Consider the following 16,486-nt stretch of genomic DNA (forward strand, 5'->3'; position numbering starts at 1 on the left):
ACAAAAACGCATCGATTCGCTACAGGAGGCCTTTGTTCACCCCCCGGAGCCATTTGAGACACTTTTTTAATGGATGGGCGCTTTTTATTTCACTTTTTTTAGATTGAAGCACTGCAACACCCGCTGAGTGGCATTAAACAGCTTGAAAGATCAAAGACAATTTTTTATATAACTCCGACTGGATTCGTCTGAAAGAAGAAAGTCATATACACCTAGGATGACTTGAGGGTGAGTAAAACACAGCCTAATTTTCATTTTTGGGTGAACTAACCCTTTAGTTGTATTGAATGTGCACTTGTAGTGTACTTCAAATCTTAAAAGTATAAGAATGTGTATATGTATAAGTGTACTTAAAGAGAGTTCACATTCACATTGAATATGTTTCTTAACACACTTAAATACATGAATGTGCACATTGTAACAATGTCAATTAAAGGTTTAACTTACAAAGTTGTGCTGTCAAGAAATACACTTATTTTGATGTGTTCACTAACATACTAAAGCACATGTAAAGCACTGGATTATAATTTTAACTGTAGTGTATAACTTTTTATGACATTTAACGTTAATATATTTTAAATGTAATAAATTGCATCTTCATCATTACAAATGTGTGATTACAAATATATTTAAATACATGAAATACAAGTTTCAATAGAAATTGAATGTAAAGTGCCCCTATTATGTCATTTCGAATTTTGCCTTTCATGCAGTGTGTAATGTAGCTGTAGATGTGAATGTAAACGATCTGCAAAGTTGTAAAGCAGTATGATGGTGATCAAGTCCTAAAAGACGTGATGAACTATATCATAACAATGTGATGAGCTGATAAGAGAGCAGCATTGGATTGGTGGCACGTCAGTACAGGGGTGTATACGACCTGGTCCAAACCACTTAGGCATGCAGCTCACGTTATCCCCTCGAATGCTACCCCTACCTGAATGTGGAAATAAGCATCCTTTAAATCCACAGAGATAAACCAATCTCCCGGTCTGTTGTGTGAGAGGATTTGCTTTAGTGTAATCATTTTGAACGAGCGCTTCGAAAGCGCGCGATTCAGCGGTCTCAAATCCAAGATAGGGCGGAGTCCGCCGTCTTTCTTTGGCATCAGAAAATAATGACTGTAGAAGCCGCTCTCACGCTCTGCAAGGGGCACTGTCTCTACTGCGCGTTTTGCGAGAAGATTGTGTATTTCCTCTCGCAGAACTGAGGCATTCTGCTCCCGTACAGTGGACATTAACACACCATTGAAACGGGGCGGTCTGCGGAAGAACTGAAGCGTGTAGCCGTTCTTTATTGATTTCATAACCCACCCTGATACCCCTGGCAGCGTCTGCCACGCTTCTGTGAACTGTGACAGCGGGCGAGGCGGGCTGCACACCGTGACGGTAATCACTTTAATGTAGCTTGCGCTCACTGTTGTACACAGAAGCAGTTCCGGGCAGATGACGAATGAGTTCAGCGTTGCGCATGCGCCGGTGAGTCTCGTGAAAACCAACGTTTGTTAACAGGATCAAAGGAAGCAAAGTTTCCTTACTTTAGCAAAGGACAACTAGTCTCCTCTTGGCTTATATCGAAATCCTCCGACATTCTTCTTTACAAATCCTTGTTTTGTACTTCTAATTCATGACAGTTGTTTTGATCTCTCCCCTGCGCTTCCGTGTGTGTCACTTCTGAGCAGCGCATGCGCAAAGCTGACCTCCATACGTCATCTTCCCGGAGCTGATTCCGTTTACAACAGTGAGCGCAAGCTAGATTAAAGTGATTATTACGTTTTGGATATGGATATTTTTCTTACAAAAACGCATCGATTCGCTACAGGAGGCCTTTGTTCACCCCCCGGAGCCATTTGAGACACTTTTTTAATGGATGGGCGCTTTTTATTTCACTTTTTTTAGATTGAAGCACTGCAACACCCGCTGACTGCAATGATAGAGGTTGGAATAGCCAGGACAATTTTTAATGTAACTCCGACTGGATTCGTCTGAAAGAAGAAAGTCATATACACCTAGGATGGCTCTGGGGTGAGTAAAACACAGCCTAATTTTCATTTTTGGGTGAACTAACCCTTTAGTTGTATTGAATGTGCACTTGTAGTGTACTTCAAATCTTAAAAGTATAAGAATGTGTATATGTATAAGTGTACTTAAAGAGAGTTCACATTCACATTGAATATGTTTCTTAACACACTTAAATACATGAATGTGCACATTGTAACAATGTCAATTAAAGGTTTAACTTACAAAGTTGTGCTGTCAAGAAATACACTTATTTTGATGTGTTCACTAACATACTAAAGCACATGTAAAGCACTGGATTATAATTTTAACTGTAGTGTATAACTTTTTATGACATTTAACGTTAATATATTTTAAATGTAATAAATTGCATCTTCATCATTACAAATGTGTGATTACAAATATATTTAAATACATGAAATACAAGTTTCAATAGAAATTGAATGTAAAGTGCCCCTATTATGTCATTTCGAATTTTGCCTTTCATGCAGTGTGTAATGTAGCTGTAGATGTGAATGTAAACGATCTGCAAAGTTGTAAAGCCGAAAGTGCATGATAAATGAAGTTATTGCCACCCAAAAGAAAGAATCGACTCTGAACGGCATAAACGAATCGTCAGTAATTAATTCAAATCCGACATCTGAATGTAAACCGTAGACTAATCACAACAGACTGGGCCATCTGACCAATCAGAGCAGAGTAGGCTCACAGAAAGGAGGGGTTTAGAGAGACTGAATCTTAGAACTGCTTCGAACGAATCGTTTGAGAATCGTTAGGAAATGAGGAGGTGAAATTACATGCATATTTTGAGAAAACAAAAGCATTGTTTGACCTTGCATGCATGTAATCCTATTGTAGGAGACTCCCAAAACAATATTAGGAACCTTAAAAATGGCATAATAGGGGCACTTTAAAAGAATATTTTAATTTACAATAAATGTTTGTCAGTGAATTCAGCAGTACATTTTTGGTACTTTATTTTGTTAGTGTAATGTGGTTATCACCTTTATATGTTCAACTTCAGCATATTTTATCTAACTTTCTTTTTTTTTTTTAGCAAGACCGGGCCTCAAGGTAAGTTGCTCTATTCCTTGTCTAAAAGCATTATTTAATTTGCTTCTGTTTACTGGTAAATAAATGCATAAAACCTGGTATGATCAACACATACTTGATGATTGATGTTATAAGCAGGTCGGACTCTAGTGGTGTGGAGTCTCCGTCAGACAGACTGTCAGCTCGGACCAGCACTTACACACGCAGAGAGAACAGACTCGCCTCTCTGAGCAAAACAGAGGACGACTCGGCCAGCAAGGACTATAAGAAGGTCAGGATAACTTTGATTAATAAAACACTCATTGCATGTTCATTATATTAGATATTATCCCTCAATCCTCAGATACTATACCCAGAGACAATGGTGTTTTATGACATGGACAATGCATATATGCAAACCTAGTAACATCAAAATACACTAGTATATATCTGAATGCCAATGTGTTTATCCAGTGCAGACCATTAGCAGTCGTCTGTTGACCAGCGACAGGAAAGCAGCTCCCAGTGGAGATGCTAAATTAGTCCGATGAATTCTACCCTTGTTTGTTTGACTTTATCAGCTGTATGAGGATGCACTGACTGAGAATGAGAAGCTGAAGTCTCGACTGGAGGACGGCAAACAGGAGCTCACCAAAATCCGCTCACAGCTTGACAGAGTCACACAGGTGAGAGGACAATCCCAGTAGACGAGGAGAGAGATTTTCTGTGGCCTGAATCATCACCATCATCCCGCCAAGAGGAGGGACCTGTATTAAAAACAATAGCACAGCCCAGCTCTCTGAATCCAATCAGGCTCCCAAAGGTCTGGCTTTTGGTGTAGCTCACAGCATCTGTAAGGAATTATAATCTGTGAAAAGCCAATAATATATCTAGATACTGGTCCAGCAGTAATTGCTTATTAAAACATTCAGATTATTATGTTTTTGCATATTTTGCTTTGAATATGACTTTACAGTGTTATTTTATCGCTTTACAGTTTTGTTTCTATGTACATTTATTCTCTTTTGCTCATTAATCTTTCCGTGAATGTTTTTCAGAGGCAGGACAGAATATCAGAGAGGTCCACTGTATTTGAATCAGAAAAAAGGGTATATGTTATCATTATATAATCATTATTGACACTTTCTGAGAAATTTCAGTGTTTCTCTTCAATGTTGGCTACGATCTTGAACTGATATTCATCCTCATAGTAGCTCAATAACCCATGTTTCCAATCCAATTCAATTCAATTAAATTTAATTTAATTTAATTTAATTTAATTTAATTTAATTTAATTTAAATAATTATTTAATTGCTACATCTGGATAAATATAAAACATATGAATTATTTAAAAGATATAAATATAAAAATGTATCATATTAAAAAAATAATTCAAACAATTATTTTTGTTTTATAGATTATTTAAAAAAATCGTAATAGTATCTTTTTTTTTTTCATGTGCTTGTGTAGGAAAAAGAAGCATTGGAGAAGAGGGTTTCGGACATGGAAGAAGAATTAAAGGTAAAAAAAGAATGTTTATTAAATGTGGTTTTGTCGTGTTATTCTGAACCTGAGTTGGGGAGACTTTTGAAAGCATGTTCAAAGATGCTAACTACGGCAGTTTGTTTGAATGAACTCTTGAAAAGGTTAGATCACTAATAATTTTTAACAGCTAGTGTAACTACCATGCCTGTTTTGACCCATGTTAGCCAATCTCAGACGCCACAATGCTCGCTACTAGCCCACACCAAAGTCATGGCCACTACTCTTGGCTCTGTAGCATCTCACAGCTGCAGCAGTACACGGTGACCTAGTTCAAGCAACGCCAGGGCCGGACTGAATCCAGCACAGAGACACGGCACGGCTTTTGTTCAGCATTCCAGCAGTAATTGCACATAGCTGGCATTTTGATGGGCCAAGAAGAACACGGTGCCAAATATATGAAAAGCCAAATCAATGTGAGGCAGATTAGATATCTGCGGCTGCTGTAGTCTGCCAGGCTCAGTCGGATAATTGATCCATGTTGCAATTGAGGTAACAAGGTTTCTGGGGTGTTTTGACTCTGATTAGTTCAAAGTTGATTAGATTCAGGCAAGACATGCGGATGGCATTGCTATTTACATTGCAAATATGCAAACAGCTTTAGCTTCAGAATACCATGGAGGGAATAAAATACACTCTTAAAAAATAAGGGTTCCAAGAGGGGGTTTTCACAACGATTCCATAGAAGAACCATTTTGGTTTCCCAAGGAATCTTTTAGTGGACAGTTGAACCAAAAATGAAAATTTGCTGTTAATTTGCCTATACTCTCAGACCATTCAAGATGTAGGTGAATTTTTTTCTTCAGTAGAACTGTAAAGAAGATGTTTTAGCTGAAACCGTGGTCCTTGGTGATTCATAAAATGCAAGTTAATGGCTACCGTCACTTTGAGAGGCAAAAAAAGCATATCAGGCAACACAAAATTAATACCCATGGCTCCTGACGATATATATTGAGGTCCTATAAAATGAAACCATCAGTCTGTGAAAGAAACCAAACATTATTTACAAGATTATGACCTGTAATCCAGAGCCTCAGACAAACGGTCTAGAGTGATGTCCGGTTCACGAACGAATCATTCTTTTGAACTGGTTCTTTTTAGTGAACTATAAACCAGTTCACCAAATCGGATTGAAGCCTCTGAAACAGTTTGCAGCTCGAGCAGCACAGATCTACAAGTTACTCAATCAAATCTCACTGTCGGATGTCCCTGGCAGTCACTCTGACTTGAAATGAGCCAAAATATGATATATGATTATATAATGCTGGTTTTTGCCAACTCCAGTTACTCCAACAGTCACTGAACTGAAAAAAAAAACAGTTCCAGCTTGGACCTCTCTGTAAAAAGGTGAGTTGATTAAACTACTTTATTCACTTTATATGCATGTAAAACATCCATGTTTCATATCATTATTGGGGGCTTTAATAATATAATTGCGTTATGTAAACAAACTGGTGAATCAGTTTTTTTAACCAGTTCATTGAAACAAACTGTCCAAAAGAACCAGTTTGCACAAAATAATCTAATTTCCCTCTTTGTCTGAGGCTCTGGGTTACAGGCAGTAATGTTGTAAATAATGTTCCGTTTCTTGCTCAGTCCGATTGTTTCGCTTCATATGATCTCAATATATTGTCAAGAGCCATGGGTATTAATTTTATGTTGCTTGATATGCTTTTTTTTGACTCTCAAAGTGACGGTAGCCATTGACTTCAGCACCACAGTTTCAGCTAAAAATCTTCTTTACTGCTCTACCCAAGAAAAAAAGTCACTTACATCTTAGGTGGTCCGAAGAACCTTTTAAAAAAATCAAAAGAACCTTTATCCACTATAAAGAATCTTTTTTGCAATGTTCCATAAATGTTAAAGATTCTTGATGGAACCATCAATACCATTAAATAACCTTTTTTAATAGTGTTTATTTATGAAGCTTTTCAAACACTGATTGGCAGGTCTGACAGACTCTCACTTCATCGAGCTTAAGACCATGAGAAATGAGGTGCACTTGTGTTTGTTTGATCAGTGATGTCACTGTTGCCCCAGCAGACGCCCTCAGTGAGGTTTCGCTACCAGCCCTGAGTTCATCCTCAGCTGGACTGGGTGAAAGAAGGGCAGATGGTGAGTGGTTTTGTCCCACGCGTGGTTGCCTGCTCACGCACACCAAAACACACCCATTACAACACGGCGTGGGTCATGTAGATCACTCTTAGTCACAGATTTGTATCCATACTCTCTTTTTTTCTGTGATGCTCTCAAAATAGCAATGATCCAAATGGCTGAGTCAAACATAATCTTGATTATAAATGCTGTGTTTATATCGTGATTACCCTAATTACTAGATGACCCAGGACGTCCTACTCTGAGCTGTTCATGTCCTCAGACTTGGAATTATGCGTCTCTGTGGCAACACTATTAACGCCAAAATGAATCTGTGTAATTTGAGTAGTCAGTAAACAAAATCACAATGGAGTGCTGCAGGAACAGTTTGCGGCTCGAGCAGCACAGATCTACAAGTTACTCAATCAAATCTCACTGTCGGATGTCCCTGGCAGTCACTCCGACTTGAAATGAGCCAAAATATGATATATGATTATATAATGCTGGTTTTTGCCAACTCCAGTTACTCCAACAGTCACTGAACTGAAAAAAAAAACAGTTCCAGCTTGGACCTCTCTGTAAAAAGGTGAGTTGATTAAACTACTTTATTCACTTTATATGCATGTAAAACATCCATGTTTCATATCATTATTGGGGGCTTTAATAATATAATTGCGTTATGTAAACAAACTGGTGAATCAGTTTTTTTAACCAGTTCATTGAAACAAACTGTCCAAAAGAACCAGTTTGCACAAAAGAATCTAATTTCCCTCTTTGTCTGAGGCTCTGGGTTACAGGCAGTAATGTTGTAAATAATGTTCCGTTTCTTGCTCAGTCCGATTGTTTCGCTTCATATGATCTCAATATATTGTCAAGAGCCATGGGTATTAATTTTATGTTGCTTGATATGCTTTTTTTTGACTCTCAAAGTGACGGTAGCCATTGACTTCAGCACCACAGTTTCAGCTAAAAATCTTCTTTACTGCTCTACCCAAGAAAAAAAGTCACTTACATCTTAGGTGGTCCGAAGAACCTTTTAAAAAAATCAAAAGAACCTTTATCCACTATAAAGAATCTTTTTTGCAATGTTCCATAAATGTTAAAGATTCTTGATGGAACCATCAATACCATTAAATAACCTTTTTTAATAGTGTTTATTTATGAAGCTTTTCAAACACTGATTGGCAGGTCTGACAGACTCTCACTTCATCGAGCTTAAGACCATGAGAAATGAGGTGCACTTGTGTTTGTTTGATCAGTGATGTCACTGTTGCCCCAGCAGACGCCCTCAGTGAGGTTTCGCTACCAGCCCTGAGTTCATCCTCAGCTGGACTGGGTGAAAGAAGGGCAGATGGTGAGTGGTTTTGTCCCACGCGTGGTTGCCTGCTCACGCACACCAAAACACACCCATTACAACACGGCGTGGGTCATGTAGATCACTCTTAGTCACAGATTTGTATCCATACTCTCTTTTTTTCTGTGATGCTCTCAAAATAGCAATGATCCAAATGGCTGAGTCAAACATAATCTTGATTATAAATGCTGTGTTTATATCGTGATTACCCTAATTACTAGATGACCCAGGACGTCCTACTCTGAGCTGTTCATGTCCTCAGACTTGGAATTATGCGTCTCTGTGGCAACACTATTAACGCCAAAATGAATCTGTGTAATTTGAGTAGTCAGTAAACAAAATCACAATGGAGTGCTGCAGGGATTACATATTTTTGTAGGCCAAAACCTGGAAATGAGTTTGAATTTTAACACTTTTGGTTCCATCGTTCCAAAGTCAATGGGTTTTTTAAAATAGGTTTTTGATTAAATGCCTGAAATAGGTTCTGTGGTTCACACAAGCTCTAGATATTTTCACGTTTCATTCTGCGACATAAAATGTGTCAGAAATCCCCCCCAAATTTGTATGCTAACAAGTGGCTAAATGGGACTACTGGTGATTGTATTTAGATTTCAAAATTCATAAATGATGAATAAAATGAATCATAAGAATCCAAAGATAAGAATCATAAAACTCCAAAAATAACCCAAAAAGCCAAAGCCAGAGGAAAAATCATATTGCTTGCCAGGGAAATCAGGGTGATACGAACTTATCGGTTTGTGTAAAAATATGCCATCACTACAGCACCCTATGCAACAAGTAACAGTTGTTATGCAAATGCCTTATTAATTAACTTATAGTTTGTTTAGAAGGACATTAGAAGCAACATGCTAACTGCAAACTCTTTTGTGCTCAATTTATTTATAGCACACCTTTTAAGAACTCTTAAGTGTCAGTTTAGAATTATTATAGGTTAGGATTATAATTTTTCAATAGTATTACAGCACACTGTGAATGTATATTAGCCCTTTTTTAAGCATTTGGGATCAACTGGACCCAGAAACGGTGACGTGTAACATCAGACCTAACAAGTGGACTGAAAACAGCTGTTAGCAAGTCATGTCTTGCTATGTTGAGTGTGTCAAATGGATTTTTTTCTGAAGGATGTTGCTTTAGGTTAGATAGCAGGCTATGCTGCATAGGCTACTAGTAATGGAATTCTACTGAGTAAGGAATGGCTCAGCAGAAAGAGCCGAGAGCCGTTTGTCCTCAACACCATCTAGAAGCCATGTTGTGACAAATTGAGTCATGACTTGAAGCAAAACAGCACTTGTACTGACTGTCTGTGCTGGCTGATAAGACATGCCAACCTCTGTGTGTCAAAGCAGTACGTCATTTCATAGTTAACCATTCAGATATCTGGCTGCAGACGCTCTTTGTAGAGACATAACAATGAATCATGAAAGAGCTATGAACGGATGCTGGATGCCTCGCAGTTCTCTGTTGGTTTTTCATGCATTGGAGAAACTCAATGGCCTGGTCCCAGATCCCTAAGCCGTGAAACCACGTTTGGAAACGGTGTCAAACCTCAGGGTTTCTCCACATGCTGGTTCAGGAAGTTTCTGAGGTTGGCCACTCATTAATCTCCTCACTGCACAGTGCGAGGTTTTTATGCAAGAAAATAGTGGTGATTTCTACTTTTTAAAAGACCTCCAATAATTAAAAACTTGATTTGATTTTAAGTAAGTGGTCAAGGAGATGTTTGCAGGCTTGTCCTCCTTATCCTTTTTTGTGAATGACTATAGTTGCATGTGCTGTGTGTTAGTAAGTTTATCCAACATTTGATTTATGTTATCACCTGATTGTCTTTGCATGCTTATATTTCTATTCCCGTTCTAAAGTCAACATGAAATACGCACTTTACTTTTGTAATGTGACATTTACGAGTAAAACAAGATTCATATTATAATTATGTAAATACTTATATTTACAGTTAAATGTGGCCATATAAAGGGTTTTTTGCCTGGGTTGTAAGCCATCCAGAATTAACCTGATAAAGTTTGGGCTAACAGTTCAAGTGCCTGTAAAAAGGGGTCCATAAAAAAAGACTGGTACAGTAAAAACGGTTGAAAATTCGAATCTCTTTAGTCTATTACATCTAGTATAAAACCTATAAGTTATCTTTAGCCCATTTTTTATGGTGACTGAGAAATGGCACAGCAAATTGGCCTGAATGAGCAATAAGTGGATCTGCGTATTGTGTATTGTCCCAAATTCAAGTGCTCATAAAAAAAGATTGGTACAGTCAAAACTGTTCAATTTAGATTTTGTAAGGCCATTTTAACTTGTATGAAGCACTTACGTTAACTTTAACATGCTCTCTACTGTGGTTGAGAAACAGCGCCACGAAATGGGCTGATGGTGAAATAGGATTCCTCATATGTATTGTCCCATATGGGATGTTTAAGTGATTATAAAAACAATATTGGCACAGTAAACGTGTTCAAAACTTGGAATTTTCAAGACTGTTAGAAAATGCATGATGCCAGCATGTTAGATTTACTGCACAACTGAAGAGGGCAGAGAAAGGCTGACTCAAACTGATTGGCTCATTCAAAAGTAGTAATTATTGTATGCAAAGTTCAAGATTCCATTAAAAAAAGATTGGTACAATATATAATTTGATGTCCTTAGACCACTGGACACTTTATTAAACCACTTTGTCAGATTTAATGCACCCCTTTCAGGTGGTAGAGAAATTCTGACTTGGCATATTCAACTTTAACAGAGCTTAATTCAAGCAGAACCAAAGATATGGATAATTGAAGGAAGCGTTGCATTATATAAATGAAAGATTCTTGCATCAATAAGTAGCTGAATTTAAGGTTAGTTTAAAGTGCCCCTATTATGCCTTTTCGAATATTACCTTTCATGTAGTGTGTCATGTAGCTGTATGTGAACATAAACTATCTGCAAAGTTGTGAAGCCGACAGTGCACGATAAATAAAGTTATCGTCTATCAAAAAAAAAAAAAGAGTCGGCTCGCAATCGCCTAAACGAGTCGTCAGAAATTCGAATCTTATTCTGTTACGGCTCTACGTCATAAAACAATATTAGCAACCTTAAAAATGGCATAATAGGGGCACTTTAAGAGATAGTTCAGCCAAACAATGAACTTCCAAACCTGTATGCATTTCTTTCTTCTTCAGAACACAACAAAGATATTTTGAAGATTGTTAATCAAACTGTTTTGGTTCCCATTTACTTCTATTGTCTTTTTTTTGTCCATGTAATGGAAGTCAATTGGAACTGGAACTGTTTGGTTACCAACATTCTTCGAAATATGCACTTCTGGTCCACCGTAACATTTGGATGAACAATTATAAAACACTTTTCTCGTGAATAATGTGCAAAGATGAATTAGAAACACAATAAGAATGTGTAAAAATAAAGTTTGATTTCATGTTGACTTTGTTTTAACTAATTCAGACACACTAATGCTGTTAATTTTTGTTCCCAAACCCTCTCTGATGTTCTTTCACTCTCGCCGTCATGATTTCGGGCCTCTCTGTATCTTCAGACCTTTCCCGCTCTGGCTCGACTACAGGCTCTCCGCAGGGGGAACGCACGCCTCCTACAGGAGAATCAAGCCATGCTGCGCTCCCTCGCTCGCCTCACTCAGACGGCCTCTCTCCCCGAGACGGACGATCTCTAGTACCCCTCTCTATCTCTCTCTGTCCTTTCCTCCTTCCTGTTCTCCGCTGCACCCTGTAGTCCTCCCCCTCTGTCCCGCTGCTGCTCACCTCTCAGGCAGGTCTCTCTGTTTCATTCCTTGCATTGGGAAAGCTTTTTCACCCCTTCTTTCTTTCTCCCTGTTTCTCTCCTGGGTCTGGGGAAGGGCAACCCCTCACATTCCTCCTGCAGGCGGCGGCTTTGAAGATATTTATAGATCTTCCAAACCAATGACCAAAGGTCTCTATACTCCAGCAATGTCCAAATCAAATCACAGCCTCTGTATTGTCACATTCTAGTCTCTGTCAACACATCTACTCACTGGTTATAAATGACATTACAGACTATTGGATGCCTGTATTACACGGATAGCAATAAAAAAATAAACATACAAATAATTGTAAAAATGAAACTAAAATAGAATACTGATATAGTATGTAACTCGCTGGTTATAAATGACATTACAGACTATTGGATGTCTATGTTACAAACAGATAACAATAAAAAAAGATACAAATAATTTAAAAACAAAAATCATAAATTTACAAAATATGGGTTAATTATTATTGAAAATATTAGGTTATGTTTTTGATAACATATGGAAATTATTTTCTCAAGTAATTTATTGCAATTCAGCAGTTGATTTTACAATGAATAATGATTTTAATTGTTGGATTTAGTTGAGGGTCAAGACCACTGACAGGCCAAAATCTTTAATGCAGTTTACATGCCATGTAAATCATATTAGATATTGATTTATCTTACATATCTAATAGTTTTCTCTTTTTTGTGCCTTTATTGCTTAAAACTGTAGCAGGACATGAATTTGTATCCTACTCATATTCAGAAAGCCAGAACTGTCCACGTTGCTGTGAGCCTCTGTGTGTGTGTGCTGGTTATTTCTAAAATGGAGCACAAAAAAAAGCTTTGTTGTTGTATCCAATGGTTGGACATTCTGTGCACTTCTGTTAAAGCTTTTGTAGTTCTGGCAATGCTTTTTTACTGGAGTAGGAGGAGGTGAACCTCTATGCATGAGTACACATTCATATGCCACTGCCAGCTGCCATTCCTTTAGAAAGGTGAATTTGAAAATCATATTCTGTGGTGTTATGGTCTAGCAATGTTTGCATGCTTTATTACATCTATTTCTCTCATAAAATGATTTATACCCAAAGAAATGAATCTGTGGTCTAGAAGAACTATTTTAATATATGGTGCCTTGCCATCGCATGAATTTGACGCCACGTGACCACTAAATATTTAAGTTAATAATCAAAAGCATTCTTCTCTCTCATTCTCACCTTTAATTAATCTCAGGTTTTGACAGAACTCAAGTCTGATAACCAGCGGCTGAAAGATGAGAATGGAGCCTTAATCAGAGTCATCAGCAAACTTTCCAAGTGAGGACGACCGGTTGGAGGGTAGGAGAAACACTGAACAGAGAGACACCAAATCTGAGAACTTCACATTGACTTCAAACTGACCATTGTCATGCTGGATAATGGTTTGTGTCGGCCCTTGCTCTTGGTGCATCGGCTCCAGGGTTAAAGAGATTGGCTCACCAAAAAAGAATTCTGTCATAATTTACTCGCTCATGTCATTACAAACCGGTACGGCTTTCACTCTTCTGTGGAACACAAAAGAAGATATTTTGAGAACCGTCTCAGTCTTTTTTGTTCACACAATATAATCCAGTGGTCACCAAAACGGTTTGGTTACCAAAATGCTTCGAAATATTTTCTTTTGTGTTACACAGAAGAAAGTAGGTATCCACTCTCTTACAAAATAAGGTGGTAGCTGGATTTACATCATTTCTAGCTGGTTTAGGTGGTTGACTGACAGGACTGAGTTCATCCATCATAATTGACCTGGTTAGAGCTGATCATCCATTTCGCTGGTGAAGGCCTGGCTGAGTTGGTTAACAGTGTTAGCTAACCGGTTTCACCACCTTAACCTGGGTTGACCTGGTTTTGTAGTATAGGGTACTCCAATAACACTCTATAGGAACAGTGTTGGTGTTTCTCCCACAGAAACATCCAATCAATTGAATGTTTTCTCACCGTTAGCCATTTCTAAACTCTAAATGTTTTAGGATCAGTGTAGAAGATGATCGAATCCCTGCTGAAAACAACAGAAAATGTCCATGCTGGCCCAGGCTGGTTTAAAAGTCCTAAAGATAAAGGTTCTTTATTGGCATTGATGGTTCCACAGAGAACCGTTAACATCCATGGAATCGTTCCATTTCACAAACGTTTCTTAAAAATGTTTTTCACACTAAGGAAAAATCTTTTCTTTTTAGAACAGTTCTAAAATAAAATGTAAAGGTACTTTGGGGAACCCAAAATGGTTCTTCTTTGGCGTGAAAACCCCTTTTTGGAACCAGATTGCCGCTGTGGAACCAGCATAAAGATTCTCTTGACCAGCAAAAATGAGTTTGTGAGGCTGGTCAACTAGGTTTCTGATGAAGCTGGCTGACTAGAAGACTCTTGCTCGTAAAGAAGCTCCTTGTAGGAACACCAGCACACTATGGATAAGCTAAGCAGCCAAACCACAACGTTGGTCACCGACTGTTCTGGTCTTTTCAGCAGGGAAAAGCTGAACAAACTGCCATTCCTTTAAATAGTATTTGATCATCAATCCAATCGAATTACCCAGAAGCTGTCAGTTGGTCTAATATGGTCCAGTATGCTCTTCAGAAGCTCTGCCAGAACATTCTAAAAGGAATGTTCCCACCGAGAGATGATGTCACGCTCCACATATCAACCCATTTGTCCTGGTTACCTTTACAATTGTAGTATTTATATATGAACTGATGGGCTGAAGAATGGATACGTGGAACCATTGAATGTGTGTTATATTTATTTGATCGTAATTAATAGTATCTATATGGATAAAACAGAAACACATCACACATAATATGCCATTTCAGATGCTTTTCATTGTCCACAGTTTTTAACCTGTAATCTTGAACCAATGCTCACAGCACTTTGTTTATGATTGTGTTTGTTGTTTGCCTGAGTATTAAAAACACACTGTAAAATACAGATAATGTAGTCAAGTGCCTTTTTAGGTGCCGTGCTGCCCCCTGCCTGACTGCATGATCATCACAGCATTATCCCAGGTTCCACCATTTTCATTTTACACTTCACTGAAATGTATTTCCTGCCTTTAGTGTTCTTATGAACAATTTATTTTTAATTCACGTGTAATGCCAGATATGTATACGTTCCATCAAGTAGTCATTTCTTATCAGACCTACAAAAGACTTTAAAAAGTTAATTTTATTTTAACTAAAGTTTATTTTCCAAGTATATATTTGTTTGTACTAAATATACTAACACCAGTAGAATAGCAGTATACTTGTACATGTACTATTTCAATACTTGAGAGTAAAATAATGAGTAAATTGGGAGTAAATTAGTGTAATGTAGTGCAGTAACTGTACACAACTACACTACAAGTGAGCTTGAACATACTGTTAGTTTACTAGTTATATAATTCCAACCCAATTTTTTTTCTTTGAGAACACACTAAAGAATACTCCCAGTAAACTACTAGTTTAATAGTTTTCATACTACACGTAAATAACATAATATACAGCATATAGTTATATATTAATTTCAGTTAAAGAAGACTTGCTGCATAAAAACTATTAAACTAGTAGTATATATTTCAATGTGTACTTTCATAAACTGTCGACTAGAACTACACTCTAAAAAATGCTGGGTTAAATACAACCCAGTGCTGGGTAAAATTGGGACAAACCCAGCAATTTTTAAAAGTGTAGTAAACCAAACGTACACAAAGTTTATTAGGATAGCAGCAATACTAAAGAAGCACTTAGAAACTAGTTGTGTATTCAGTTTACTACTGCTACACTTAAAGTACACTTTCATTAACTAAAAAGGGGGCAAATTTAGTCCCAAGAGGTTTGAAATGAATTGAAATCGTACACATACAAGTACACTACAAGTACATAGATAATAGTATACTTACTACATTAAGTATACTTGGAAAATACAAGGGTTTTTGAAGTCGCTCTTACCACCTTTTATTAAATATCTGCTTCTGAAACCACAAAACAAGGCTTACACCTTCAGAGTTGTAATTGTGGGTCAAACATAAAGCAAGCAAACAGAAGGAATTCAGTGTTAACATAATAACACCACGATCAGAGTTAAGTGTAATTAAAAGGCCTTTATTTTCCTCATTTGTTTCAGTACAGAGCTGGTAACACACATGGTAAATCTGTAGAGCTATTTGGTTCCCTTGACGTCTTTACAAGGATTGCTGATGCTCATGTACTGTCCACTAGGGGGCTGTGGGAAGAGTCTGTGAGCAACGTTTTCTCAAAGTGTCCCATCAAGGGCTAAAGCATGCGATTGATCCACACTAGGCACGACAATACAGACATGAACACACGCACACGAGAACACCGAAACAGGTACAAACATAGCCTGAGGGACAAACCCTCACAATCTCCCACCGACTAAAAGAACAGATCACCACCAAGAGAAAAAAAAGAGCATTTTACAACTCTAGATAAGCAGAATGAAAAGTGCAAGAGAAGAATCAAACAAAAGAGACACAGTGGCAGACTTTTGATTCGTTTATCCCCAGATTACGCCAAAGCAGACATGAAGGCATTGGCTAGCATTCAAAAAAATATGAAAACGTCTCTGTTATGGGCGTTAGAGCAGTCTCTCATTGATTTGTATGACATAAAACAGTCAC

At 37.7% G+C, this 16,486-nt stretch overlaps 1 protein-coding gene across 4 annotated transcripts in view; it reads left to right on the plus strand.

The window, feature by feature from the left end:
- ppp1r12b (protein phosphatase 1, regulatory subunit 12B) overlaps nucleotides 1–13,321 on the plus strand; it is a 31,786-nt gene extending 18,465 nt beyond the window's left edge. Inside the window, exons 2-7 of one of the 4 annotated variants that reach the window (XM_016511369.1) lie at nucleotides 3,076–3,092; nucleotides 3,207–3,342; nucleotides 3,632–3,736; nucleotides 4,109–4,159; nucleotides 4,522–4,572; nucleotides 13,070–13,321. In XM_016511369.1, the coding sequence (XP_016366855.1) occupies nucleotides 3,076–3,092; nucleotides 3,207–3,342; nucleotides 3,632–3,736; nucleotides 4,109–4,159; nucleotides 4,522–4,572; nucleotides 13,070–13,156 (447 nt within the window). In that variant the 3' untranslated portion in view covers nucleotides 13,157–13,321. Of the gene's footprint in view, nucleotides 1–3,075; nucleotides 3,093–3,206; nucleotides 3,343–3,631; nucleotides 3,737–4,108; nucleotides 4,160–4,521; nucleotides 4,573–6,636; nucleotides 7,055–11,600; nucleotides 12,207–13,069 lie in introns of those variants that run through there. The other 3 variants (XM_016511367.1, XM_016511368.1, XM_016511370.1) reach the window with 3 other exon arrangements.
- The last annotated feature ends 3,165 nt before the right edge of the window (nucleotides 13,322–16,486 follow it).

This window comes from Sinocyclocheilus rhinocerous, unplaced genomic scaffold (assembly GCF_001515625.1).
Source record: "Sinocyclocheilus rhinocerous isolate Xijiao unplaced genomic scaffold, SAMN03320098_v1.1 scaffold625, whole genome shotgun sequence".
Taxonomy (NCBI): domain Eukaryota; kingdom Metazoa; phylum Chordata; class Actinopteri; order Cypriniformes; family Cyprinidae; genus Sinocyclocheilus; species Sinocyclocheilus rhinocerous.